Consider the following 25,957-nt stretch of genomic DNA (forward strand, 5'->3'; position numbering starts at 1 on the left):
ATTCTAACAACTGCCAATATATTATAATGATTTTTTAATTGGAGGATAATTTCCTTACAGTGCTATGGTGCTCTCTGCTGTACGTCAACATGAATCAGTCATAATTATATATATGTCCCCTCCCTCTTGAGTCTCCCTCCCCCACCCCATTCTACTCCTCCAGGTCATCCCAGAGCACCAGCCCGGGCCCCCTGGATATTATAATAATTTTAATGTCTGGACTAACCATTGCTGCTGCTGTTAAGTCGCTTCAGTCGTGTCCGACTCTGTGTGACCCCATAGACGGCAGCCCACAAGGCTCCCCCGTCCCTGGGATTCTCCAGGCAAGAACACTGGAGTGGGTTGCCATTTCCTTCTCCAATGCATGAAAGTGAAAAGGGAAAGTGAAGTTGCTCAGTCGTGGCCGACTCTTAGCGACCCCATGGACTGCAGCTTGCCAGGCTCCTCCGTCCATGGGATTTTCCAGGCAAGAGTACCGGAGTGAGTTGCCATTTCAAGAAGTCAGCAGAAAGCACTTAAAGCGGGCTTCTCCACCTGACCCACACTTGCCCGAATCCCCTGCAATCGATGACGGCGGCGAGCAGCTAAGGAGCGCCGAGGTGGTCGATCGGCCCGCGAGTTTGGCGTGCGCGTGCCCGAGGAAGTAACGGCGCCACGCGCGGACGTGTGCGCCGTCGCCATAGCGACTGCCCCTGGCAACCGCGAAGCCCTGCAGGCCGCGGGCGAGCTAGCGGCTGGGGCTGTCCGCGCCTCCCTTCGCGTTCATCCTCCGGCTTTCTCCGTTGTTCGCTCTTGCCGCCCGCCCTCTCCGGTTCTTCTCTCCGGAGTCATGGCCGGCGTGCCCGGGGACGTGCGGAAGCTCTTCATTTTCGCCACTACTCGGAACTACTTCGGGCTGGTGTCGGAATCCTGGGACCATGCGCTGCTGGGCAACGGCCCCGAAATCAACAACTTTTTGGACGACGGGAACCAGATGCTCCTCAGAGTGCAGCGATCCGATTCCGGCATCGCCTTCTCCAACGTGGTATGCTTGCCTGCACCCCGCCCCGGCCTACCTTTCCGTTCCGGGCTCAGTAGGACGGATGCCGGGTCCCTGGGAGCCTCCTGGCTTGGGTCCTCCTCCATGGCCCGTGGCTGTCCCTTCCCGACGAGCTGCGCGGGCCTCTCGCTTCACTTGGTTTCCAAGCTTGCATCCCTCCTGGCCGAAGGAAGCTCCCAGTCCGCTCACTGGCAGAGAACAATTACGGTCTTTCTAGTTTTTTTTTTTTTTTTTTTTTAATACTACATTTACGTTATAACTGAAAACACGAAATTTATCTTATTTAAACTTTTTTTTTTCTTTCTCCCTTTTGAAGTTCTTTGGGGGCAAATTCTAGTGTATCTTTTTTTTTTATATTATATTCTGAGTTTAAATTTACTCTAGGGAAAGAATAGTTAGGAACTAAAATCTTTTACGGAATGATAAGATAGTTTAAATTCTTTTTTGTTGTACAACCTGTGATGTATTGACATTAATATTTATTTCATTGCTGCTTCTACTGGCAGGATTGTTTAAGAAATGGGTGCACCTGCAACCAGGAGATAAACACACATATGCACTCAGAGTAATATACAGAAAAAATTGCCTCACATGTTAAAGGGGCTCAGTAAATGGATGAAAGTTAACAAATCGTAGTCATATTTTTAAACCTCTTCCTCTGGTGTCCATCCATATCCCTAGGTCTAGCAGAGTATTTGATACACAGCAAACATTGAATGTGTTTTTGTAGGATGATTGGATTATTCACCCTGTTACGAATCTTTAGTCTTGGATTTGACTCAATTCTATTCAATCACTGTATTTCGAACTCACTATATATAAGGCACTTTCCTTGGTTTAGTAAGTTTACAAAGATGTAAAAAGCATGGATAATCATAGTTGACAGCTGTAGTCCACCAGGCTTCTCTGTGCATGGGATTCTCCAGGCAAGACTACTGGAAGGGGCTGCCATGCCCTTCTCCAGGGGATCTTCCCAACCCAGGGATCAAACCTGTGCGTTGCAGGCAGATTCTTTACTGTCTGAGCCACCAGGAGGCCTGCTCCGATAAGTTAGTATTATATAATTCACAATAAGACCCCCTGCTTCTGCCTTCTGGAGCCTCACTCTGGATGACCTAGAATGACGTATACTCAACAAATGATAAAATCAAGCACACTGCTGTAAATGCCTCTGAAAGTTTCAGTTCAGTTCAGTCACTCAGTCGTGTCCGACCATTTGCGACCCCATGGACTGCAGCACGCCAGGCTTGCTCGTCTATCACCAACTCCTGGAGCCTGCTCAAACTCATGTCCATCCAGTCGGTGATGCCATCTGACCAACTCATCCTCTGTCATCCCCTTCTCCTCCTGCCTTCAGTCTTTCCGGGCATCAGGGTCTTTTCCAATGAGCCAGTTTTTCGCATGAGGTGGCCAAAATATTGGAGTTTCAGCTTCAGCATCAGTCCTTCCAATGAATATTCAGGACTGATTTCCTTCAGGATCTGAAAGTTTAGATAGAGTGTAATGGGAAAATAAGATGAGGGGTTTGGATTTGTAAAAATATATCTTGGGTTGTGTAATGAAAATTGAGTCTATAACTTTTTTATTTTAATACTTAAGCTAGTAGAGCCCAACAGTGTATTTTATATATAGTCATACATCACAGTACAGATACTTAGTCATATTTGAAAATGTTTTTCTATATCTTAAGTTGTACTTTAGATGTCTGACAGTCAGCATGATTTAACAAATTAACAAATATTAATTCACCCACTATGGTCTGGCATTGTCCTGGGTGCTAGGGATAAAGCCATGAATATGTCAGTTTATCTTAAAGGAGTAACATTCGAATGGACAAAAATTGGTTAAACACATCCACACAGATGGGGCTTCCCTTGGGCTCAGCTGGTAAAGAATCCGCCTGCAATATGAGAGGCCTGGGTTTAATCGCTGGGTTGGGAAGATCCCCTGGAGGAGGGAAAGGCTACCCACTCCAGTATTCTGGCCTGGAGAATTCCATGGACAAGTCCATGGGGTTGCAGAGTCGGACACGACTGAGCGACTTTCACTTCACTTCACTTCATCCACACAGATATGTAATGTAACATAATTTTAGGTATTGATAAGTGCTGCCAGTAAAAATAGAGTCATGTTAAAGTAGTGATTGGGGCGGGGTGAGGAACTGCATTAAAATAGGGAAGGAGGGAATGCCTGTTTGGATTGGAGCCCTTTGAAATGAGATTTGAATGGTGAGTTAGTTGTAGGCAGATTTAGGGAGGGGCTTCCCTGGTGGCTCAGAAGATAAAGAATCTGCCCCCAATGCTGGAGACCTGGGTTCAGTCCCTGGATTGAGAAGATCCCCTGGAGGAGGGCATGGCAACCCACTCTAGTATCCTTGCCCGGAGAATCCCCATGGACAGAGGAGCCTGGAGGGCTATAGTCCATGGGGTTGCAAAGATTCAGACACAACTTGAGCTGGATCTCATCTTGGTTTCAGGGGGCTGGGAAAAAAAAATTACACAGTCATTGCTGAAGTTTAATGAATAACCAAAGACTGGAAGTTTAAAATATGGACTGAGCATTTCAGACCTTATACACCATTTAGGTTGAAATACCAAGTTGTTGGTAGTTTTAAGCAAGAGAGATGTGATCTGGTTTATGCTATAGAATAGAAGTTGGCACATTTTTTTTCTATAATGGGACAGATAACAAATATTTTGGGCTTGGGCAGATTGTAAGGTCTCTGTCACAACTTGGCCATTGACGTGAGAAAGCAACCTAGACAATATGTGAATGACTGAGTGTGACTGCATTCAGCTTCATTTATGGATGCTGATGCTTGAATTTCATATCATGAAATATTATTCTTTTGATTTTAAAAAAAATGTGGAAATAATTTTGAGCTTGTGAGCTGTACAAAACAGGCAGAAGGTTGTAGTCTGCTGATCCCTGATGGATCCCAGGAGGTGATAGAGACATTTTGCAACCTCAAAAAGAACAAATTATACCTTGCTTGCATGCTAAGTGCTTCAGTCATGTCCATTGACACTATGGATGGTAGCCTCCAGGCTCCTCTGTCCATAGGATTCTCCAGGCAAGAATACTGGAGTGGGTTGCCATTTCCTTCTCCAGGGGATCTTCCTGACCCAGGGATCGATCACATCTCTTACGTTTCCTGCATTAGCAATCAGGTTCTTTAACACTAGCACCACCTAGAAAGCCCAATGTATACCTTAGTAATTATCAGATTAGAGTAAGCTAATAGTATATAGCAGTTGCTGATGATAGGGAAACTGGAAGATTAGGCTAGGAGTGCTGATTCTTTACTCAGGGAAGGATGAACAGCTGTAGCCACCTTACCTTTTGCTTTAACTCTGACTTTCGTTAAGGCAAAGCTCATTGTCCTGATGCCCCACAGCACCTTGGCCAGTGACATAGTTACTGTTTTCAAAGTATGATATTAAAATATGTATTTTGTGAATATTCTTTCTTCACATAGGTGGGAGTAGAAAAGTTCAAGTGTATGGTCTATTTAACACCAATACAGTATACTAACGCATATATATGGAATTTAGAAAGATGGTAACAATAACCCTGTGTACGAGACAGCAAAAGAGACACTGATGTATAGAACAGTCTTATGGACTCTGTGGGAGAGGGAGAGGGTGGGAAGATTTGGGAGATTGGCATTGAAACATGTAAAATATCATGTATGAAACGAGTTGCCAGTCCGGGTTCAATGCACGATACTGGATTCTTGGGGCTAGTGCACTGGAACGACCCAGAGGGATGGTATGGGGAGGGAGGAGGAAGGAGGGTTCAGGATGGGGAACACATGTATACCTGTGGCGGATTCATTTTGATATTTGGCAAAACTAATACAATTTTGTAAAGTTTAAAAATAAAATAAAATTTAAAAAAATTACTAAGGAATGAATTTTTCAAATTACTTACTGCAGTCTGCAGTTCTCACTTGCTTGTAATGGGAATAAAATGATCATACTAGCATAGAACTCTAATGGGTGAAAATGAGAGTTTGAGAAAAGCAGTAACGCCAAGTAAATGACAGTTCTTTCATAGTGGCTAAACAGATACAATGATTAGGATAAAAGTAGCACAAAAGCTCACTCATCCTTAGTGTGTTTCTTCACGCACAACAGTGAACTTGTTTGAATTTTTTCTTTTTTTTACAGAATAGACTTCTCTTCCTGGAAAAAGAAATGAGAACAATTTTGTGTATATGTGTATAATGCAAAAACTTATTTTGGGCAGTATGCTTTACAGCTAATGAACTAGTTGCTGTAAACTGGCCTATTTTAAGCATGGTTGGGTTAGAGAATTCCAATTTAGCTCAGACAGTTTTAATTTTAAATAATCTAGGTTGATGACAATTTAGCAATAGAGTCTGATGCTCAGATACTTTACGCAAAAAACATTGGTTCAGGTAAAGATGATTTTAGGAGATAGACAACCTGTTTTTTTTTTTGGTTTTTAGGTTGTCTATTTATATAGAACTTAGTTTTGGGTAAGAGGGTAATTGGGCTTCCCAGGTGGCATTAGTGGTAAAGAACCCACCTGCCAGTGCAGGAGATGTGAGATGCGGATTTGATCCCTGGGTCAGGAAGATGCCCTGGTGGAGGGCATGGCGACTCACTCCAGTATTCTTGCCTGGAGAATTGCATGGATAGAGGAGCCTGGTGGGTTGCAGTTTATAGGGTCCCAAAGAGTTGGACATGACTGAAGTGACTTAGTATGCATGCAAGAAGGTAATACACGTCCTTGTTACAGAGTTTCTGGAGTAGGGTGGAAAATTATACTACTCACCAGTATGTACCTGGGGCACACAGCTTTGATTTGTAGTGTTAATGAATCTGGCTGGAGTGGAGTAGTTAGCAGTGTATGTCAACAATATTTATGTAGTGCTTTTGTTTATAATCACTTATCAATTATCGAAGTAGCTTTATGATACAATCACCTATAAGTAGGGATACAATTTTCAAACCCAAGTTTTCTTACGGAGCAAAGACAGACTGATTGTAATATACTATAATTATTTCTAAACTATACTTTTACCAAGGGATAAAATTATAGATACAACATTTTTGGGTAATATTTTCAAATATTAACTTTATGAAAATAACATTAAAAATCATTTGTTTATCACTTTAGATTGATTTTGCTGACACAAAAGATAAAGTGCTGGTGTTTTTCAAGCTGCGACCTGAAGTAATTACTGATCAAAATCTACATAATAATATTCTTGTTTCATCTATGTTAGAATCACCTATTAATTCCCTTTACCAAGCTGTCCGGCAAGTATTTGCACCAATGTTACTAAAGGTGAGTAAATTAAAGTAGCTTGTATGATTGTTGATTTTAGCCTAAGTCTTTGGATAAATGCTTTCATACACACAAATATAAATATTTATTATTTTATTTATTGGTAATATTAGTATTTTAGTTTATAAATTAAAATATTTTTTAATTAAAAAATAATGTAAACTTTGTTGACAAATAGAGAAATTGGAAAAAGATGTAAAATGCAATCTACATCCATTCTTAAATTGTGATAGTAAATGACCTTTATAAAGTTTTAACTGTTGAAAGGACTTTTATCCCTCTCTTAAGAGATGGAGGTAGTGCCAGGCTTTGAGTGAAACAGGTATATTTGGACTTAGTTTTTGACAAGGTTTTAGGAAGCCTGTTTGGCAAGATATTGATCATCATGTGCTCTTGTCTGATTTTATTTAGGATCAGGAATGGAGCAGAAACTTTGATCCCAAACTTCAGAACCTTTTGAGTGAACTAGAAGCTGGTTTGGGTATAGTTCTACGAAGATCAGATACTAAATTATCAAAACTGAAATTTAAGGAAGATGACACACGAGGTATTTAGCCATAATTTTATCAAAGAAAGTCAAAACTGTTGCCTTATTAGTACATAGTAAATTAATATACCTTTTCAAATATTTCTTTGCACCTTTGGTTCATCTCTGAGCTTGAGCTGATTTTAAATGTATAGATTTATGTATGGATTTGGAGAAGGGGAAAGTGTAATCTTTTTTAATGTGCAGTTTATGGAAATAATATGATTGATTCTCATTGTTTTCAGTAGTTCTGTTTTATTAAGTCACTGTGAACACTGAATTAGCAAATACTGAAAAATTGTGCCTAGGACCCTGTGAGCCTCTGGTCATAACATTTTCACCAGCTGCTCAACATGCAACTGATTTTAGGTGTGTTTTTTAGACACATTATTTAATGTATATTGTTGATGAATTATCATTGAGCTCGTGGGCAACAGCACTGTAACTCATGCCTGTATGAAGTTCATCTAACAGAAGCGTGTTCTCTTTAAGGCGCATCACAGTGCTCTATTGCTAGGGACAGGAGGCAGCTCTGTTAACTGTGCTCCGGGTCAATTTAAATAGCAAAACCAACAACAAAAAGCACAAAATGTGAAACTATGACGCTACACAAACTATGAAAAACACACTTATTTACAGTAGGAGATAGAAAAAAGACAAGCATTGTTGCTTTGTTCAGCCTTCAGTTCAGTTCCGTTCATTCGCTCAGTTGTGTCCGACTCTTTGCGACCCCATGAATCGCAGCACGCCAGGCCTCCCTGTCCATCACCAACTCCCGGAGTTCACTCAAACTCACCTCCATCGAGTCGGTGATGCCATCCAGCCATCTCATCCTCTGTCATCCCCTTCTCCTCCTGCCCCCAGTCCCTCCCAGCATCAGAGCCTTTTCCAGTGAGTCAACTCTTTGCATGAGGTGGCCAAAGTACTGGAATTTCAGCTTTAGCATCAGTCCTTCCAAAGAACACCCAGGGCTGATCTCCTTCAGAATGGACTGGTTGGATCTCCTTGCAGTCCAAGGAACCTTAGCTGGGAACATAGGTGTTGGGCAACTAAAATTTCTCACAGCTCTGTGTGTCTGCAAATGACCATGAGTGCTCTGAGAGTAGTGACTTCGGATACATATAAATATTAATGAGTAGGTGACTTCATAAATCCAGAATCTGTGAGTAATGAGGATTGATACAAATTGTATATTTGCAAAGATAATAAACTAATGACTTATTTTAAAATTATTTTTTTCTGAAGCTGATTATAATTTTGTGGCCATAGATAAATTATTTCCTAAGAACAATTAAGATGAAATTTATGACATACAGAAATCATTGGTTTAAAATATCAGATGTAGTTTTATACTTTGCTTGAATAGTAAAATAAATCCTTTCTAAATCCTTTCTGAATCTCATACAACCAGAAAGGTTAGTGAATTTATTTCCAGCATGTGATTAAGCAACTAGAGATTGTCCATTTCATTAGGAAACTTAAATGCAAATTTGAAAGAAAACTGTTTTAATTTAATTAAAACTGTTTTTAAAGTGTTTTATTTTTTCTTTCAGTTTTATTGAGATATGATTGACATACAACAGTGTAAAAGTTTAAGGTGTATAGTATAATGATTTGACTTAAAATACATCAAACAATGATTATCACATAAGTTTAGTGACTATCCATCACCTCATATGGATACAAAATTAAAGGAATAGGAAAAAATCTTTTTCTTGTGATGAGAACTCTTCAGATTTATTTGCTGTCTTATCTCTTTCATGTATAACATATCAGCGCTATTTAATATTTATCATGTTATAGCTTCCTTGGTGGCTCATTGGTATAGAATCTGTCTGCCAGTGCAGGAGACATGGGTTCTATCCCTGGTCTGGGAACATATCTTGGAGAATGAAATAGCAACCCACTTCCGTATTCTTGCCAGGAGAACCTCATGGACAGAGGATCCTGAGGACTGTAGTCCATGGGTTTGCAAATAGTCAGACATGACTGAGTGACTGAACAACAACAACAACAACAACAACAACAACAACAACATTAACAACATTGCATCCCTACTAATTTATCTTTTGAAATTTGTACCTTTTAACCACCTTCATTCAATTCACTATGATGAGTGTAGTTATAATATGTTACCATGGAAAGATATTACATATTTCTTAACTATGTTCCCTTAAATATATTCCCTATATTCCCTATACTATATCAAATGGTATACATTTGATACCAGTGACTCATTTATTTTGTAACTGACAGTCACAAAGCTTGGGTTTCTCCAGGAACTTGTAGTTGAAGCCAGGCATGGCGGGTGGGCACTGGTAAGCACATGGTGGCCCTATTGCTTGTGCCTCACTCTGGCGATGAGCTGGTGGTGCCAACTCTTTATAACTCTGCTTTTGTTTTATTGTTCATTTGTTTTGTTTCTTAGGCTCCACATATAAGTGAGATTATTTAGTATTTGTCTTTCACTGCCTGACTGACTTAGCATAATGCCATCTAGGCATATACATGTTATCAGAAATGGCAAGATTTTGTTCTCTTTTATGACTAAGTAATATTCCATTGTATATATGTACTACATCATCTTTTGCTATTCATCTGTTTATGGGCATGTAGGTTGCTTCTGTATCCTGGCTATTGTAAATAATGCTGCAGTGAACATAGGAGAACAAAAATCTTTTTTAATTAACGTTTTTGTTTTTTTCATATAAATGCCCAGAATTGTAATTGCTGAATCATATGATAGTTCTAGTTTTAATTTTTTGAGCAATGTCTATGCTGTTTTCCATAATGGCTGCTCTACTTTCCCTTCCATTTTTCATGTGCCTGTTGACCATCTGTTTCTTTTCTTTGGAAAAATGTTTATTCAGAGCCTCTGCCTATTAAAAAAAATTTTAATAACAAAGCAATGTTACTTTTTGATATAGAGTTATATGAATTTTTTGTATATTATGAATATTAACCCCCCTTCCCCACCTTACTGGGTTTCCCTAGTGGCTCAGACTATAAAGAATCTGCCTGCAATGTAGGAGACCTGGGTTCAATCTCTGGGTCAGGAAGATCCCTTGGAGAAGGGAATGGCTACCGACTCCAGTATTCTTGCCTGGAGAATTCCATGGAGGAGCCTGGCAGGCTACAGTCCATGGTGTTGCCAGTATCTTGCAGTTTTACCAGATTCATTGATGAGATCTACTTTTTTTTTTTTGTGGTATTGTGAGGATTTCCTATGTATAGTATCATCTGCAAACAGTGACAGTGGAGCTTCTTCCTTTCCAATTTGCATTCCTTTTATTTCTTTTTCTTGTCTGATTGCTGTGGCTAGGACTTCCAATACTATGTTGAATAAAAGTGGGTGAGAGTGGCCATCCTTGTCTTGTTTCTTATATTAGAGGAGATGCTTTCAGCTTTTCACCTTTGAGTATGATGTTAGCTGTGGGGTTATCACATATGTCCTTGATTATGTTCCCTCTATACCCCACTTTGTTGCTGAGAGTTTTTAATCATAAATGGATGCTTGCTGCTGCTGCTAAGTCGCTTCAGTTGTGTCCAACTCTGTGCGACCCCATGGACTGCAGCCTATCAGGCTTCTCCGTCCATGGGATTCTCCAGGCAAGAACACTGGAGTGGGTTGCCATTTCCTTCTCCAATGCATGAAAGTAGAAAGTGAAAGTGAAGTCGCTCAGTCATGTCCGACTCTTAGCGACCCCATGGACTGCAGCCTACCAGGCTCCTCCATCCATGGGATTTTCCAGGCAACAGTACTAGAGTGGGGTGCCATCGCCTTCTCCCAATGGATGCTTACTTTTGTCAAAAGTTTTTCTGTATTTATTGAGGTGACCTTGTGATTTTTATTCTTCAGTTTGTAGATGTGGTATCACATTGATTGATTTTTGGATATTGAATCATTCACATCTCTAGGATAAATCCCACCTGATGGGTGTATCGTCCTTTTAATGTATTGTTGAGTTTGGTATGCTCATATTTTGTTGAGGATTTTTGTATTCATATTTATTGTGATACTGACCTTTAATTTTCCTTTTTTGTGATTCTTTGTCTGGTTTTGATTTTAGGGAGATGCTGGCCCTGGAAAATGAGTATGGAAGGATGCCTTCCTCTGTAGTTTTTTGGAATAATTTGAGAATGATAGGTGTTAACTTTTCTTTGCAATGTTTGGTAGACTTCACCAAACCATGTGATGTGTGAAGCCATCTAGTCCTGGACTGCAGTACTTGGAAGTTGTTTTTTACCGATTCAGTTTCATTACTGGTAGTTCTCATATTTTTCTATTTCTTCCTGATTCAGTCTTGGGAAATTGTACATTTCTAGGAATTTGTCCTTTTCTTCTAGGCTGTCCATTTTATTGGTGTATAATTGTTCTTAATAATATCTTATGACTCTTTGAATTTTTGTGGTGTCAGTTCCTTTTTCATTTCTGATTTTATTGATTTTGGCCCTCTGTCCTTTTTTCTTATGAGTGTGGCAAAGTTTATCAATGATGTTTGTTTTTTTAAAGAACCAGCTCTTAGTTTCATTGATCTATTACTTTTTAGTTCCTGTTTCATTTATTTCTGTTCTGATCTTTATGACTTCTTTCCTTCTGCTAACTTTTGGTTTTATTTATTCTTTTTTTTCTAGTTACTTTAGGTGTAAGGTTAGGTTGTTTGAGATTTTTCTTGTTTTGTGAAATAGGCTGTATCACTATAAACTTCCCTCTTAGAACTGCTTTTGCTGCATCATGTAGATTTTAGATTGTTGTGTTTTTATTTTCATTTTTCTTCAGGTATTAAAAATTTTTTTTTCTATGATCCATTGTTTGTTTGTAGCATGTTGTTTAGCCTCTACTTATTTGTAATTTTTTTTTTTTTTTGGCAATTTTTTCCCTGCTAGTTGATTACTTGTCTCGGAGCATTATAGTCAGAAAAGATGCTTGATCTGATTTCAGGTTTTAAAATTTGCTGAGTCTTGTTTCTGTGGCCTAGCATGGGATTTATCCTAGAGAATATACCGTATATATTTGAAATAAATGTATATTTTGCTGCTTGTGGGTGTAATGTCCTATATCTATAAGTTTATTTGGTCTAATGTGTTGTTTAAGGCCATTGTTTCCTTATTCATTTTCTGTCTGAGTAATATGTCCATTGATGTAAGTGGGAGGTTAAAGTTCCCTACTATGAATTTATTATTGTCAAGTTTTCCCTTTATGTCTATTAATATTTGCTTTATGTATTAGACGTTCCTATGTTGGTTGGATATATACTTACATTGTGTTATATCTTCTTGGATTGATGACTAATCATTATATAATGTCCTTTATCATTTGTGACAGTCTTTATTTTTTTTATTTGACTTAAGTGTTGTTTTCTTGATTTCTATTTACTTTGAATACCTTTTCCCATCCCCTTTCAGTCTCAGTGTGACTTTAGATCCAAAGCAAGTCTCCAGGAGGCAACATATATATGGGTTTTGTTTTCATATCCATTCAGGCATTTTAAAGTACTTATTGATGAGTGTGTACTGATTGCCATTTTGTTAATTGCTTAGGGGTTGTTTTGTTGTTCGTTTTTGTTCATAGAAATTGTAAAATTCATTTTCTGTACTTTGTGAATGATACAGAAATGTGCAAAATAAGCAAATGAAACCAATTACTTTCTGGCTTTTCATTTTTAATTGTTTCCTTCTTTTTCCTAGTTTTATTGAGATAATTGACATGTAGCATTATGTAAGTTTCAGGTGTATTATATAATAATTTGACTTGCATGCGGCATGAAATGGTTGTCACAGTAAGTTTAGTGAACATCCATTATGTTGTAGATACAAAGTTAAACAAAGAGTTTGCCTTATGATAAGAAGCCTTAGGATATATTCTCTTTAGAACTTTCATATATAACATAAAGCAGCACTATTTACATTTATAATATTGTACATTATATCTTTAGTACTTATTTAATCTTACAACTAGTAGTTTGTACCTTTTGAGCAGCTTCATCCACTTCCCCCTCTCCTCATTCCCCACCTCTGGTAACCAACAGTCTAATCTCTTTTTCTATTAGTTTATTTGTTTGCCAGATTTTGAAGTTATAATTGTCTTACAATAATATATTAGTTCCTGGTATACAAACTATAGTATTTCGTTATTTCTTTACATTTCAAAATGATGACCATGATAATTGTTGATATTTCTTGTTTTTCCCTTTCACTTTTCAGGTATTCTTACACCAAGTGATGAGTTCCAGTTTTGGATAGAACAAGCCCATCGTGGAAGTAAACAGATTACCAAAGAAAGAGCCAGTTATTTTAAAGAATTGTTTGAAACAATTGCAAGAGTATGTGGTTCATATATAGTTATATATCAGGTTTTGATAGAAATACTGTAGCATTCAATTTTTATTAGCTTTATCTCTGTTTTAAAATCATTATTTGATGGCTTTGGACAAAATATATTCTTCAGATGTAGCAGAGTTTACTTAAGATATGTATTTAAAATGAGTACAACTTAGAAGTCTAAACTTCTGAAAAAGTTAAATTCTAATCACTAGAAAATATTTTTCTCAAAAATATAATTACTTCTATGCAGGTACATAGAAAAAAATGAGAAGCCCAATATTAAGAGGTTTGTCCATGTGGAGATAATATGTTCTTTTGGAAAATTGGAAAACTTTTTTCAAATTAGCAGTTTGGAGGAATCTGAAATATAAAAAGTCTTAGTTTGACACTTTATTAGATTGATTATTCCTTGATACATCTATGGAGAGGTTAAATAAGTGCCCATTTTGTTTTTTTTACAAAAATCTATTGTTTTCAAAATAAATATTTAGTAATTTTTTATTCATTCTAAGTATTATTTCATTATTGCCATTTGAATGAAGTGTTTGAAGTGGTTTAAACATTTTTTTGTGGCAGTGATGAAATTTAGAATAATATACCATGTACTAGATTTGTACTATTGGTAACATTGTGCAACCCAGGAAATGAATGAATAAGGATAAATGAAGTGAAAAAGGTAGTGTGTGTATAGTGTTAAACACTCTATTGGATAAATAAAAGAAATGAATCCAAATTTAGAGGAAATTAGGCCAAGGGTAAAAATAAATTTATAGAGTTTATGTAATTCTTATTTTTTCTTCTGGCTTTTATTAAATTTATGTTTGTGAAGGATCAGATAGGGTATTTGCATAAAGAAGTTATATAGCATCTGATAGAAGAAGAGGAGAAAATAATGGCAGATATTAGAATCATAGCATTTGACAAACTCTGGCAACGTTTTGTTTATGTTGCCCTAGGTGCAAATACGATTATGTTTAAAAATGAATGCATTTCGGTTTTAGGAATTTTATAACCTGGATGGTCTGTCCTTATTGGAAGTGGTTGACTTGGTGGAGACAACTCGGGATGTTGTAGATGATGTGTGGAGACAAACAGAACATGATCATTATCCTGAATCACGAATGTTACATCTCTTAGATATTATAGGTACTAGTAAAGAAATACACTTTTGAAATTTTGGAAGCTTGCCTTATTTTATTTTCTATTTCTTCCTTTAAGTCCTTCTTTGAAATGCTCCTTAATAGAGTAATTGTTGCTTAAAGTAACTCTTAGAGCAAATTATATAGGATTATTTAAGTAGATATTTGTACATAGTTAAATAATAGTGTCAATTTCTTTGATAATCAAATTAACGTAGTTTTTTTTATGTATGTTAAAAATGCATGTATTAGTTTACACTTTATTTTTAACCAACTGAAAAGTTTAATGTATATTGGATTATCTGTCAATAAAAAAAATATACTTTTTGACTTAGAATATATCTTTCTCATTATTACCTAAGGACCTATCAGACAAGTACATAAAAGGACATTTATTACAGCATTGTTTGTAAAATGAGAGTAGAAACAAATAGCAGTTGAGAACTGATTATGTAATGTCATATCCATACTGTGGGACTGAGGCCTTTAAAAAATTCTATGTATATTTCTATGCTTCAAAGATATACATGATATAATGAAAGATGCAAATATACAAATACATGTGTGCGTGTGTGTTTTTAAAAAGTATTTATTATTAACAGTGCTTGTCTAAAGGTGTGGATGTGGTATTTCATAGATTGTTGACTTGCTAATTTATATATCATTTTAATTTAATAAAAAGCATGTATTCCATATTTTATTTGCTACATTATAATAATACATGGAATAATATATTATTCCATGTATTATTTGCTAAAAAGATATGTTCATTAAAAAGTTTGTTTTGCACCTTATTAGGTGGTTCATTTGGAAGATTTGTTCAGAAGAAGTTGGGAACGTTGAACCTCTGGGAAGATCCTTATTACCTTGTGAAGGAAAATGTGAAAGCTGGTATTTCAATTTGTGAACAGTGGGTGACTGCCTGTAGTCATCTGACAGGTCAGGTGTGGCAGCGCTATGTTCCTCACCCGTGGAAAAATGAAAAATATTTTCCTGAAACACTTGACAAGCTTGGCAAACGCCTTGAAGAGGTATCTTCATTTGGATCTTTGTTTTTAAGTGTGAAGTAGGTTCTCACTTGTTTGAGAATGCGTTTTATAATCATTAAGAACTACGCATCAGATGGAAATTCTTTAACCTTTCGGGAGAGCAGAAGAGCTCACGGTCACGTGAGATGATTTGTGTGGCTGTGTGGCACAATGTCAGGTGCCCAGTGGGCACTGAGTGCTGGTGTCCACATCCTTCCTTTCTCTTTGGTGTGTGGCTGTTCAGTTTTTAAGTCATGAACTTCTATTTTGGTGTTCTTTGTTATAAAAAAGATAACCCACTCATCTATGTATGGAAGCTCTCAGACTTTCTCTTGGCTATTGAAATTATTTTGCAAGCAGAGACAGTATTTTAGGGAGTATTCAGTGGTAATATTTGAAATAGCTGCTTAATTTTTGTAAATTAGAGTTTCAGTATAGAACTATGTACTTAACTTGAAGAGGCAGGCAAAGATTGCAGAGCTGACTTTTTCCCTCTGTGCTTAAGGGAATTGTTGTTCTTTGGGAATTTTTTGTTGTTGTTGTTTTGGTAGTTTATTTCATTTTTTTCTGCCTGTGCTGTGTGGCTTGGAGGATCTTAGTTCCTGGACCAGGGACTGAACTCAGGCCCAGGAAGTGAAAGTGCTGAATCCTAACCACTGGACTGACAGGGAATTCCTGCTGCTGTTGTTTTTAACCTCTTACAAGGAACTTCAAGCATACAGAAAAGTAGCATGGTATAATGAATGTCAGTTTCAATGGCCACTGGCATTGTTCAGTTCTTGTGCCATCTTTGTCCTCCCTGCCTTCCATTTCTTTTTTTTTTTGCTGAACTATTTTTAAAGCCAGTCCACGAAATCTTGTACTTTTACTCTTAAAAGGTAATCATAATATCAATATCACACCCAACAAAATGAGAATAATTTCTTAATATCATTATTTATGTAATCAATGTACAAGTTTACTGATTGTCTCAGAAATATTTTTAGTTGCTAAATGTTGGTTTACTTGAACCAGGTTGCTTCGTAGGCAGTAGCATATAGTTCTCGTACATTAAAGGAGGCAAGAGGTGTCTGGTTTTCCCGCTTTTCATGAGTTAAGTTTGATCTGTGGGTTCATGTATGATTAATCTGATTAATCTGTTCAAATGCTGTTTACCAACTTTTTCTTAATGATTGATTGTGAGATGGTGTTTTAATTCTGTTCTTTCTGCATTTATTAGTGATGATGGAAGAACTTTTTATCAGTTTTTTAGGTACCTGAAATATAGTTTGTATAGGAATGGCAATATAGACAATTACTTTTTTCTTTTTATCACTTTTTAGAACAATGCATAGTAAGTTAGTATCATAAGTTTCATAGGCAATCAATGATTTTTTAAATAATGTCATTATGAACCTATGATTTTTTTATATTTCAACGTGTTGTATTTATTATTGTAGTTATTATTACTATACTCAAATTGTCCCACCTTGTGCAAAGAATACCCCTTTAAGTTGTGTCTGTGTCATTTTGATATGAAGCCAGTATTTCTTTGGTAACTTTTTTACATTCAGACCTCTCAAAATGTACTGACCCGTCTTCTACATTTTCCATTTTGTATGTGGAATTAGTCATTTCCCCAAAGGTCTTGTTAGAGGAAAATAGAGTTTAGTGACAACAATCTGGTTGATGAAGTAGTAAACATTTAACTATCAATGCTTTTAGGCTTTCTCAGTAGACAGCATTGTTAAATCAGTATTTTTGTTTTTATCAAGAGAAAAATAAATCGTGAATTTGTGCTGATATTTTCAACACAAATGAAAGATTATAGCATTTTTACTTAGCCTTTTAATTCCTTTTGATGGTTGGTAGAAAATTTAAATACAAAATGAAATGTTTTCCAACTGTTTGTAAGTTATACATAATGGAGTTGTTAGCATTGCTATTGCTATTGCTAAGTCACTTCAGTCGTGTCCGACTCTGTGTGACCCCATAGACGGCAGTCCACCAGGCTCCCCCATCCCTGGGATTCTCCAGGCAAGAACACTGGAGTGGGTTGCCATTTCCTTCTCCAATGCATGAAAGTGAAAAGTGAAAGTGAAGTCGCTCAGTCATGTTCGACCCTCAGCGACCTCATGGACTGCAGGCTTCCAGGCTCCTCCATCCATGGGATTTTCCAGGCAAGAGTACTGGAGTGGGGTGCTATTGCCTTCTCCGTTGTTAGCATATTGTTTCATTATTAGAAGAGCAAATTTAATGCAGACTAATGAAAATCAGAAGGTTTGCTATAGTAAAGAGGAGAGACTAAAACTGTACTTAAAATAAGTATTAAAATCAGTTTAAAAATATTTAGCTTTTATATGTATTCACTAGATTTGAGCACACTGATTGATAGTACAGTGTGTTTATGAGCATCACTTTGACTATGCCAAAGCCTTTGACTATGTGGATCACAATAAACTGTGGAAAATTCTGAAAGAGATGGGAATACCAGACCACCTGATCTGCCTCTTGAGAAATTTGTATGCAGGTCAGGAAGCAACAGTTAGAACTGGACATGGAACAACAGACTGGTTCCAAATAGGAAAAGGAGTACGTCAAGCCTGTATATTGTCACCCTGCTTGTTTAACTTCTATGCAGAGTACATCATTAGAAACGCTGGACTCGAAGAAGTACAAGTTGGAATCAAGATTGCCGGGAGAAATATCAATAACCTCAGATATGCAGATGACACCACCCTTATGGCAGAAAGTGAAGAGGAACTCAAAAGCCTCTTGATGAAGGTGAAAGTGGAGAGCGAAAAAGTTGGCTTAAAGCTCAACATTCAGAAAACGAAGATCATGGCATCCGGTCCCATCACTTCATGGGAAATAGATGGGGAAACAGTGGAAACAGTGTCAGACTTTATTTTTCTGGGCTCCAAAATCACTGCAGATGGTGACTGCAGCCATGAAATTAAAAGACGCTTACTCCTTGGAAGGAAAGTTATGACCAACCTAGATAGCATATTCAAAAGCAGAGACATTACTTGGCCAACAAAGTTTCGTCTAGTCAAGGCTATGGTTTTTCCTGTGGTCATGTATGAATGTGAGAGTTGGACTGTGAAGAAGGCTGAGTGCCGAAGAATTGATGCTTTTGAACTGTGGTGTTGTAGAAAACTCTTGAGAGTCCCTTGGACTGCAAGGAGATCCAACCAGTCCATTCTGAAGGAGATCAGCCCTAGGATTTCTTTGGAAGGAATGATGCTAAAGCTGAAACTCCAGTACTTTGGCCACCTCATGCGAAGAGTTGACTCACTGGAAAAGACTGATGCTGGGAGGGATTGGGGGCAGGAGGAGAAGGGGACTACAGAGGATGAGATGGCTGGATGGCCATCACTGACTCGATGGACGTGAATCTGAGTGAACTCCGGGAGTTGGTGATGGACAGGGAGGCCTGGCGTGCTGCTATTCATGGGGTCGCAAAGAGTCGGACATGACTGAGCAACTGATCTGATCTGATTGAGTATTGATGAATAGTAATTATCAAGTTTATAGTTTCAGTTTTATTTTTGATTTCAAGAAACCGAGGTTAAAGAAACTCTTGCCCAATAACTTTAGCTTTTGGATTATTTTTGTAGATTTATTTATTTTTTTTTGTGTAGATTTATTGATATGAGTAAATTTATTGTTTTAATATTTTATGTTTTAGGTCTTGGCTGTTAGAACAATTCATGAGAAACTTCTCTATTTTTCACCTGCCAGTGATGAGAAAATCATATGCCTGGCTCGAGTATTTGAACCTTTTTCTGGCCTGAATCCTGTGCAATATAATCCATATACCGAGGTTGAGTATATATATGTTTGTCTGCATAATTTCCTATTTGTGTTGTTCTTTTTAAAGGCAAATTTTGAAAATATTAAAGTCTAACTGTATTGTTATTTTTTAGCCTTTATGGAAAGCTGCAGTGTCTCAGTATGAAAAAATTATTGCACCTGCAGAACAAAAAATAGCAGGAAAATTGAAAAACTATATTTCAGAAATTCAGGACAGTCCACAACAGGTAAAATATTGAAATATTTAATTTTTAACATTTCTCTTAAACTATTTGAGGAGATATGCAAGTTTTTACCTAGTTGATTCATTTGAGATGAACATGTACTTATTTTGTTTTATATTAGCTTCTTCAAGCATTTCTGAAATATAAAGAGTTAGTGAAGCGTCCAACCATAAGCAAAGAATTGATGCTAGAAAGAGAAACTTTACTGGCAAGACTTATGGACTCAGTTAAAGGTAAAAGTTAACAGAGATTATAGTGTTTGCTTGAAAATGATTTTTTTAGATTACTTTTCTTTTGTTGTGTACCATTTTTGATTAAGATATTTTTATGACATCTATATGTTGAAGATTAATTTATTGTTTCTGTAATAGATGACAGGCTTTTAGAATTAGCTGGTTATTTCCTTTTTCTCACTTGATACATGATGAGGTCCCTGAGGATGACTAACTATTACTATTTTTCTGTACACAATATTTGACATAGTGTTTGGTACATAGAAGGCATTTTGGAAAACTTTGCTGAATGTATGTAATCATTTATATGATTTGAATGTTTATAGATTTTCGATTAGATTTTGAAAATCGATGCCGTGGGATTCCTGGTGATGCATCTGGACCACTTGCTGGCAAAAACCTTTCTGAAGTTGTCAATAATATAGTTTGGGTTCGCCAGCTGGAACTGAAGGTATTCATTTAAATAAAAGTTGAAGAACACAAATTGTGAAATGTGCTAAATTAATGTAAAGGCAATCTAGAACCATAATGAAAACATTAAGAAAACATTTCCATCTAATTTCATGTGATAATTAGAATTCTGAAAAACTGAAAAATACGAAAAATCTATAATTTTCAAAGGATTTTTAAATTATTTGAGGTGTATTTTTGCAGGATCCTGGTAGGTGCAAAGTATATATCTGTAAGTATGTTTATATAAATAAATCATCCTAGGTTGAAAGGAAGTTAAAGGACTAGAGAAAGGTAATTATGGCATTGCTTAAGGTAGTGGCAGCAATTTATAGATTTAAAGGACTTATTTTAATATTATCAAAGTTGATCTAAGAATCTTATATGCTTACTAATTTGTGTGTGGTACAATGTCTTGCATTCGACTCATGTAATAAATATTTGTTGATTATATGATTAAGAGTGAGCAAATTAGTAGTAGTAGTAGTATTACAAAGGCTAGCATATTTGAGAATTCTACTTATTCAAGTTTATATTTTGATGTTTTTTCTCTAGTACTCTCCTTAATTTTGTCAGTCTGCTTTCCAAAATGCTGCATTGTTCTTTGTATAGTTGTGGAGGAAAGGCATTCTTTAATTGGCACCCAAATTGGCCTAATTATTGTTTGAGCTCTTAACCAGAGCATGTAATAAAGAGCTTAAATTACTACATAACATATTTAAGACTATTGTTGAGTTCTTGGAGTCTCCTCTAAATTTCCTTTATCGTACCCTTCAAATTATGCCTTGTATGTGTTATCGTCTGTGTTTTGCTATTCTGAGGTGGTGTAATTCAGAAGCACAGTAGCAGTTGATATTCTTAAATTCACTGGAAAATCTATTTTACTGTTTATGGATAAATGGGAAAATAGTTTCTGTATCACAGACCTGCTGATTTTACGCTAATTTTGTTGGAATTTAAATAATAAATATTCTTGTAATTTGTATTTTTAAAGGTGGATGATACTATCAAGATTGCAGAAGCTCTTTTATCTGACTTGTCAGGGTTTCGATCTTTCCATCGAAGTGCTGAAGATCTCTTAGACCAGTTTAAACTATATGAACAAGAACAATTTGATGATTGGTCCAGGGATATTCAGTCTGGTTTGTCTGATTCCAAATCTGGTTTGTGGTAAGTATAAGTATACTACACAGTGAAATCTACATAAGAATCTTTTTTCCTATATTATTAATTCAGTGACAGGATTGTTTTCTGTTTGGTTAGTTTTTGATGATCAACTTTTAAGTCATTGAAGTTGGAAACTTTGACTCCCTTTCCTTTGCTTCTAGTATCTGTTCCCCAGAACAGCAGATTCTTAGTTTGAAATTAGGCTTGCGTGCTCTGTGGCTTTTTGTTACTGGTATATGAATGTTTTCCTACCTTTTTACATTAATGTTATATATCCTACATACAGACATTGTAAATGAAAATTTAATTTTTTTTAGCTCCTTGAGATGAAGAATGTTTCTTTTTGGTGTCTAATATAGTAAGGGTTTGTAAATATTTATTAAGCTATATTGAATATAATTTAATTGGTTAACCTTATTATTCTAATGGGTATCTAAAAAGGATGGCCTAAAAAAACCATTGTTTCTTTGTTCAGGTCAACTTTCCCTAGTGTGTTATTGTCCGTATTTTTAAAAACTTGCTATGTTTTCATTTTTAGAAACTTGGTACTTTTTAAAAGTAACTTTGGCATAATATGAAATTCTGTTTGTTTCGCCTTTATTGCTGCAACAAATAATTAGGCCAAAGTGGTAGCTTCCTAAACTAAATGAATGATTTTTTTTTTCTTTTATCTTGCATTTTGGCTTTGGAAGAATTAAAGAACTAAAGGTGCTAAAGCATAATGATTATAACTTTATGCCATTTAATTCTTTCCCTTTCTACCCTGAACCTAAAATATGAGAGGTGGTTCTACCTTGCCCCCTTCAGCTAAAGTAAAGAGTTCTTTGGTCAATTGCTTTTGGAGAATTAGCACGTTTATCACTACAGCTCTGGTGGAGATCCACTGTGTAAGATAGTGTATCAAAAGGGTTGAGATCTGCAGTAAAAAACCCTGTTTAACTTTGTTCAACCTATTTCTTTATTTGGTGATGAAACTCCTGACTCTCATTTTGGTTTTTTTTTTTTTGGTAAACCCATCATTGTCACATAGAAATAAGTGTATTTTGGAACATATTTCAGTATATGCTGGAATGTAGAAACTAACTTTGAATATTAGTTTCAAATAAAGGCAAAAAGTGTCACTGTTATAATTTTCTGAGAGGCTTTATGTTCTTGTAGGACAGTTTTTGTGTGTGTGTGCTCAGTCACTCAATCATGTCCAACTCTGAGACCCCACAGACTCTAGCCTACCAGGCTCCTCTGTCCATGGAATTTTCCAGGCAAGAATACTGGAGTAGGGTTGCCATTTCCTTCTCCACGGAATCTTCCCAACGCCGGGATTGAACCTGCATCTCTTGTGTCTCCTGCATTGGCAGGTGGATTCTTTACAACTGCACCACCTGGGAAGTTTGGACAGTTTGGGCTAAATTATTATTTTAAGCCGTTTTAAAATATCTGCTTTTTATTATGCTTCGTTTTATGTGTTATTAAGTAGACTGAACAGATTAGTTCTTTGCTTTTCAGTAGCTTACTTTCTAAGACCTGCAAGTTCTCGTAATTGTGAAAGTGACTTGAAACAAAGAGTATTATATAAACCTGATCCTGAAAGAAGGATCATAAAAAGGTAGTACTTTAAATTTAATTTATCTCAGTGTTTTCACAATCCAGGGAGACTTGAGGGTCCCAATGTAAATTTTGCTATTGTGGCTTTAGAAGAATCAGAAAGAAAAGTCTTTACATAGTGAAACAAAGAGTAGAGGAATCAAGTATTTGAATATCTCTATGTTCATTGGAAGGACTGAGGTTGAAGCTGAAACTCCAGTACTTTGGCCACCTGATGTGAAGAGCTGACTCTTTTGAAAAGACCCTGATGCTGGGAAGATTGAGGGCAGGTGGAGAAGGGGACGACAGAGAATGAGATGGTTGGATGGCATCACTGACTCAATGGACGTGGGTTTGGGAGGACTTTGGGAGTTGGTGATGGACAGGGTGGCCTGGCGTGCTGCGGTTCATGGGGTTGCAAAGAGTCGGACACGACTGAGTGACTGAACTGAATGGAACTCCTAATATTGCTGGGATTCTCCAGACAAGAACACTGGAGTGGGTTGCCATTTCCTTCTCCAATGCATGAAAGTAAGAAGTGAAAGGGAAGTCGCTCAGTCGTGTCCGACTCTTCGCGACTCCATGGACTGCAGCCTACCAGGCTCCTCCGTCCATGGGATTTTCCAGGCAAGAGTACTGGAGTGGGTTGCCATTGCCTTCTCCAGAATACTCTTTATTATTGATCCCTTAATAAAAGTATTAAAGAATCAGACTGACTAAAATCTGTCTAAATGTATTTTAGAAAATTAATCAAATTATGATGGATTTGATGTCTATTTTGAGTTTTAGCTGAATTTTAAGAGATTGATTTTTCTGAGTTCAAAGATTGCTTGGTTGAAATATTAATATGATGGTATATTTTGGATATTACAGTTTGTTATCAAGATCTGAATTGTGAAATGTTACATGAAATATAATTTGAAAAATATAATTAAAAACTGTTTTTTACTTAAGTTAATTTTGTTTGTTAGGCTTCCCTGGTTGCTCAGTGGTAAAGAACCCACCTGCCAGTGCAGGACATGTAGGTTCAATCCCTGGGTGGGGAAGATCCCCTGGAGAAGGAAATGGCAACCTCCTTCAGTAATTTTGCCTGGAAAATTTCATGGACAGTGGAGCCTCATGGGCTATATATAGTCTATATATAGTCTATGCAACCCCCTATAGTCTATGGGGTTGCAAAAGAGTCGGACATGACTTAGTTACCACTGCTACTGCTAAGTCACTTCAGTCGTGTCCGACTCTGTGCCACCCCATAGACAGCAGCCCACCAGGCTCCCCTGTCCTTGGGATTCTCCAGGCAAGAACACTGGAGTGGGTTGCCATTTCCTTCTCCAATGCATGAAAGTGAAAAGTGAAAGGGAAGTCACTCAGTCGTGTCTGACTCTTAGCGACCCCATGGACTGCAGCCCACCAGGTTCCTCTGTCCATGGGATTTTCCAGGCAAGAGTACTGGAGTGGGGTGCCAGTGCCTTCTCCGGACTTAGTGACTAAAGAGCAACAATTTTATGTTTACAGCAAAGTTGTAAAAACTGTTACGTTTTTAATCAGTCAAAAGGGTGAGAACATGAAATTTTGAAATTCAAAAAGTTATTTATTTTGTTTTGTAGTATTGAGGCTAATAGCCGAATTATGGAGTTGGATCCTAATGATGGATCATTAAAAGTGCATTATTCAGATCGGTTGGTGATTCTTCTGAGAGAAGTTCGTCAGCTTTCTGCACTTGGTTTTGTCATTCCTGCCAAAATACAGCAAGTTGCAAACATTGCACAGAAATTCTGCAAGCAAGCAATTATTCTGAAACAAGTATGAAATGATATTTTTGAAAACATGGCTATTCTGAGTTTATTACATTAGAATATTTTAAGGGCTTTGTTTTCTGCTTTTGATTTTATTAGGCTAATAGAATAGCACCATTAAGTCTTATGAAGTTATAGTTTGTAAATGACTGCATTACAAACTGCTTTGTAATCCTCTATGTGGGAATTTTTTTAGCTTGAGGTATTACTGTTACTGCTTTTCATTCTCAAAGCATTTGGAAAAATAGAATGTTATTCTTTCTCTTTTTTTCTTTTTTCTTTCGTGTTACTATCATGGACCCTAAAGGGCTTTCTAATTAAGAGCCCTCTGTCTGCCTGCTAGGGGCCGATTCTTAGAAAATTATCCAGCTGATGGACAGGTTTCTGTTTTTGTTCATTTCCTTGGTCTTCATGAAGCACATTGTCATCAAATCATTTGCCTGTTTAAAACCAGCTATTATTACCTCATTGTCTGTCTCCTTAGCATAGTATCCAAGGGCTCTCTTAATCATGCCCTAGCTGATGTTACTGAACGTGGTGGATACTCACCCCCTCATGTTGCACGCTTGCTTCGGTAATATGAACCTTGGTTCTCCTCTGAACCTCTCTTTCTGCACTGATTCCTGTTCCCTCTGGTTGAAGAATTCAAAGTAATCCTTTAACTTGTAGCTCAACACTTTATTTGTTGTGTCTTCTTTTAATTGATGGTTCTTTATTTTGTATACAGTGTGTAAGTGACTCTTAGAACAGTTTTATGTAGTTTTGGAGTTTTACATTTTTTCTCTCACTTGATTAACAGAGGACAGGAACAGTATCTTTTGTGTATTTAGTTTCTCATTTATTGTTTCATCCAACAAAGATCCATTGAGCACTTGTACTGCCAGGTGCAGTGTAGTGAGAATATAAAAATGAATATATTACTATCGTACTCAGGTGTAGGGCTTCTCAACTTTAACACTTTTGACATTTTGGACTACTTTGTTTTTTTTTTTTGTGAGGGATGACCTGTGCATTGTAGGATGTTTAGCAGCATCTCTGGTCAGTAGCACCTACTTAGTCCTTACAATTGAAAATATCTCCAGACATTGCCAAATGTCCTCTAAGGTGCAGATCATCCAAAATTGAGAACCACTGGTCTAGTGGGAGAAAGCAAACTGAACACTGAGTTCTCATTAAATATCAGGCCTTCTGGTAAATACTGTATTTATGTTATTTCAATTTACTCCCACTCCCAGTTTTACTGATCTAATTGGAGATCAGATTTGTAAGATAGGTTTTATAGTGCTACACTGCTAGTGAGTTATGAAGCCAGAATCTGAGATCAAGTCTCCCTGAC

General features: G+C 36.9%; 1 protein-coding gene across 3 annotated transcripts in view; it reads left to right on the forward strand.

The window, feature by feature from the left end:
- Nucleotides 1–428: 428 nt before the first annotated feature.
- The window catches only part of DYNC2H1 (dynein cytoplasmic 2 heavy chain 1), a 399,828-nt gene continuing 374,299 nt past the window's right edge, over nucleotides 429–25,957 (forward strand). For 2 of the 3 annotated variants that reach the window (XM_044929811.2, XM_044929812.2), the window contains exons 1-12: nucleotides 429–1,024; nucleotides 6,188–6,358; nucleotides 6,770–6,905; nucleotides 13,089–13,207; nucleotides 14,210–14,354; nucleotides 15,146–15,378; nucleotides 19,046–19,180; nucleotides 19,284–19,397; nucleotides 19,516–19,627; nucleotides 19,954–20,078; nucleotides 21,072–21,247; nucleotides 24,433–24,628. In XM_044929811.2, the coding sequence (XP_044785746.2) occupies nucleotides 830–1,024; nucleotides 6,188–6,358; nucleotides 6,770–6,905; nucleotides 13,089–13,207; nucleotides 14,210–14,354; nucleotides 15,146–15,378; nucleotides 19,046–19,180; nucleotides 19,284–19,397; nucleotides 19,516–19,627; nucleotides 19,954–20,078; nucleotides 21,072–21,247; nucleotides 24,433–24,628 (1,857 nt within the window). In that variant the 5' untranslated portion in view covers nucleotides 429–829. The remainder of the gene's footprint in view (nucleotides 1,025–6,187; nucleotides 6,359–6,769; nucleotides 6,906–13,088; nucleotides 13,208–14,209; nucleotides 14,355–15,145; nucleotides 15,379–19,045; nucleotides 19,181–19,283; nucleotides 19,398–19,515; nucleotides 19,628–19,953; nucleotides 20,079–21,071; nucleotides 21,248–24,432; nucleotides 24,629–25,957) is intronic. The other variant, XM_044929810.2, reaches the window with a different exon arrangement.

This window comes from Bubalus bubalis, chromosome 16 (genome assembly GCF_019923935.1).
Source record: "Bubalus bubalis isolate 160015118507 breed Murrah chromosome 16, NDDB_SH_1, whole genome shotgun sequence".
Lineage (NCBI taxonomy): Eukaryota > Metazoa > Chordata > Mammalia > Artiodactyla > Bovidae > Bubalus > Bubalus bubalis.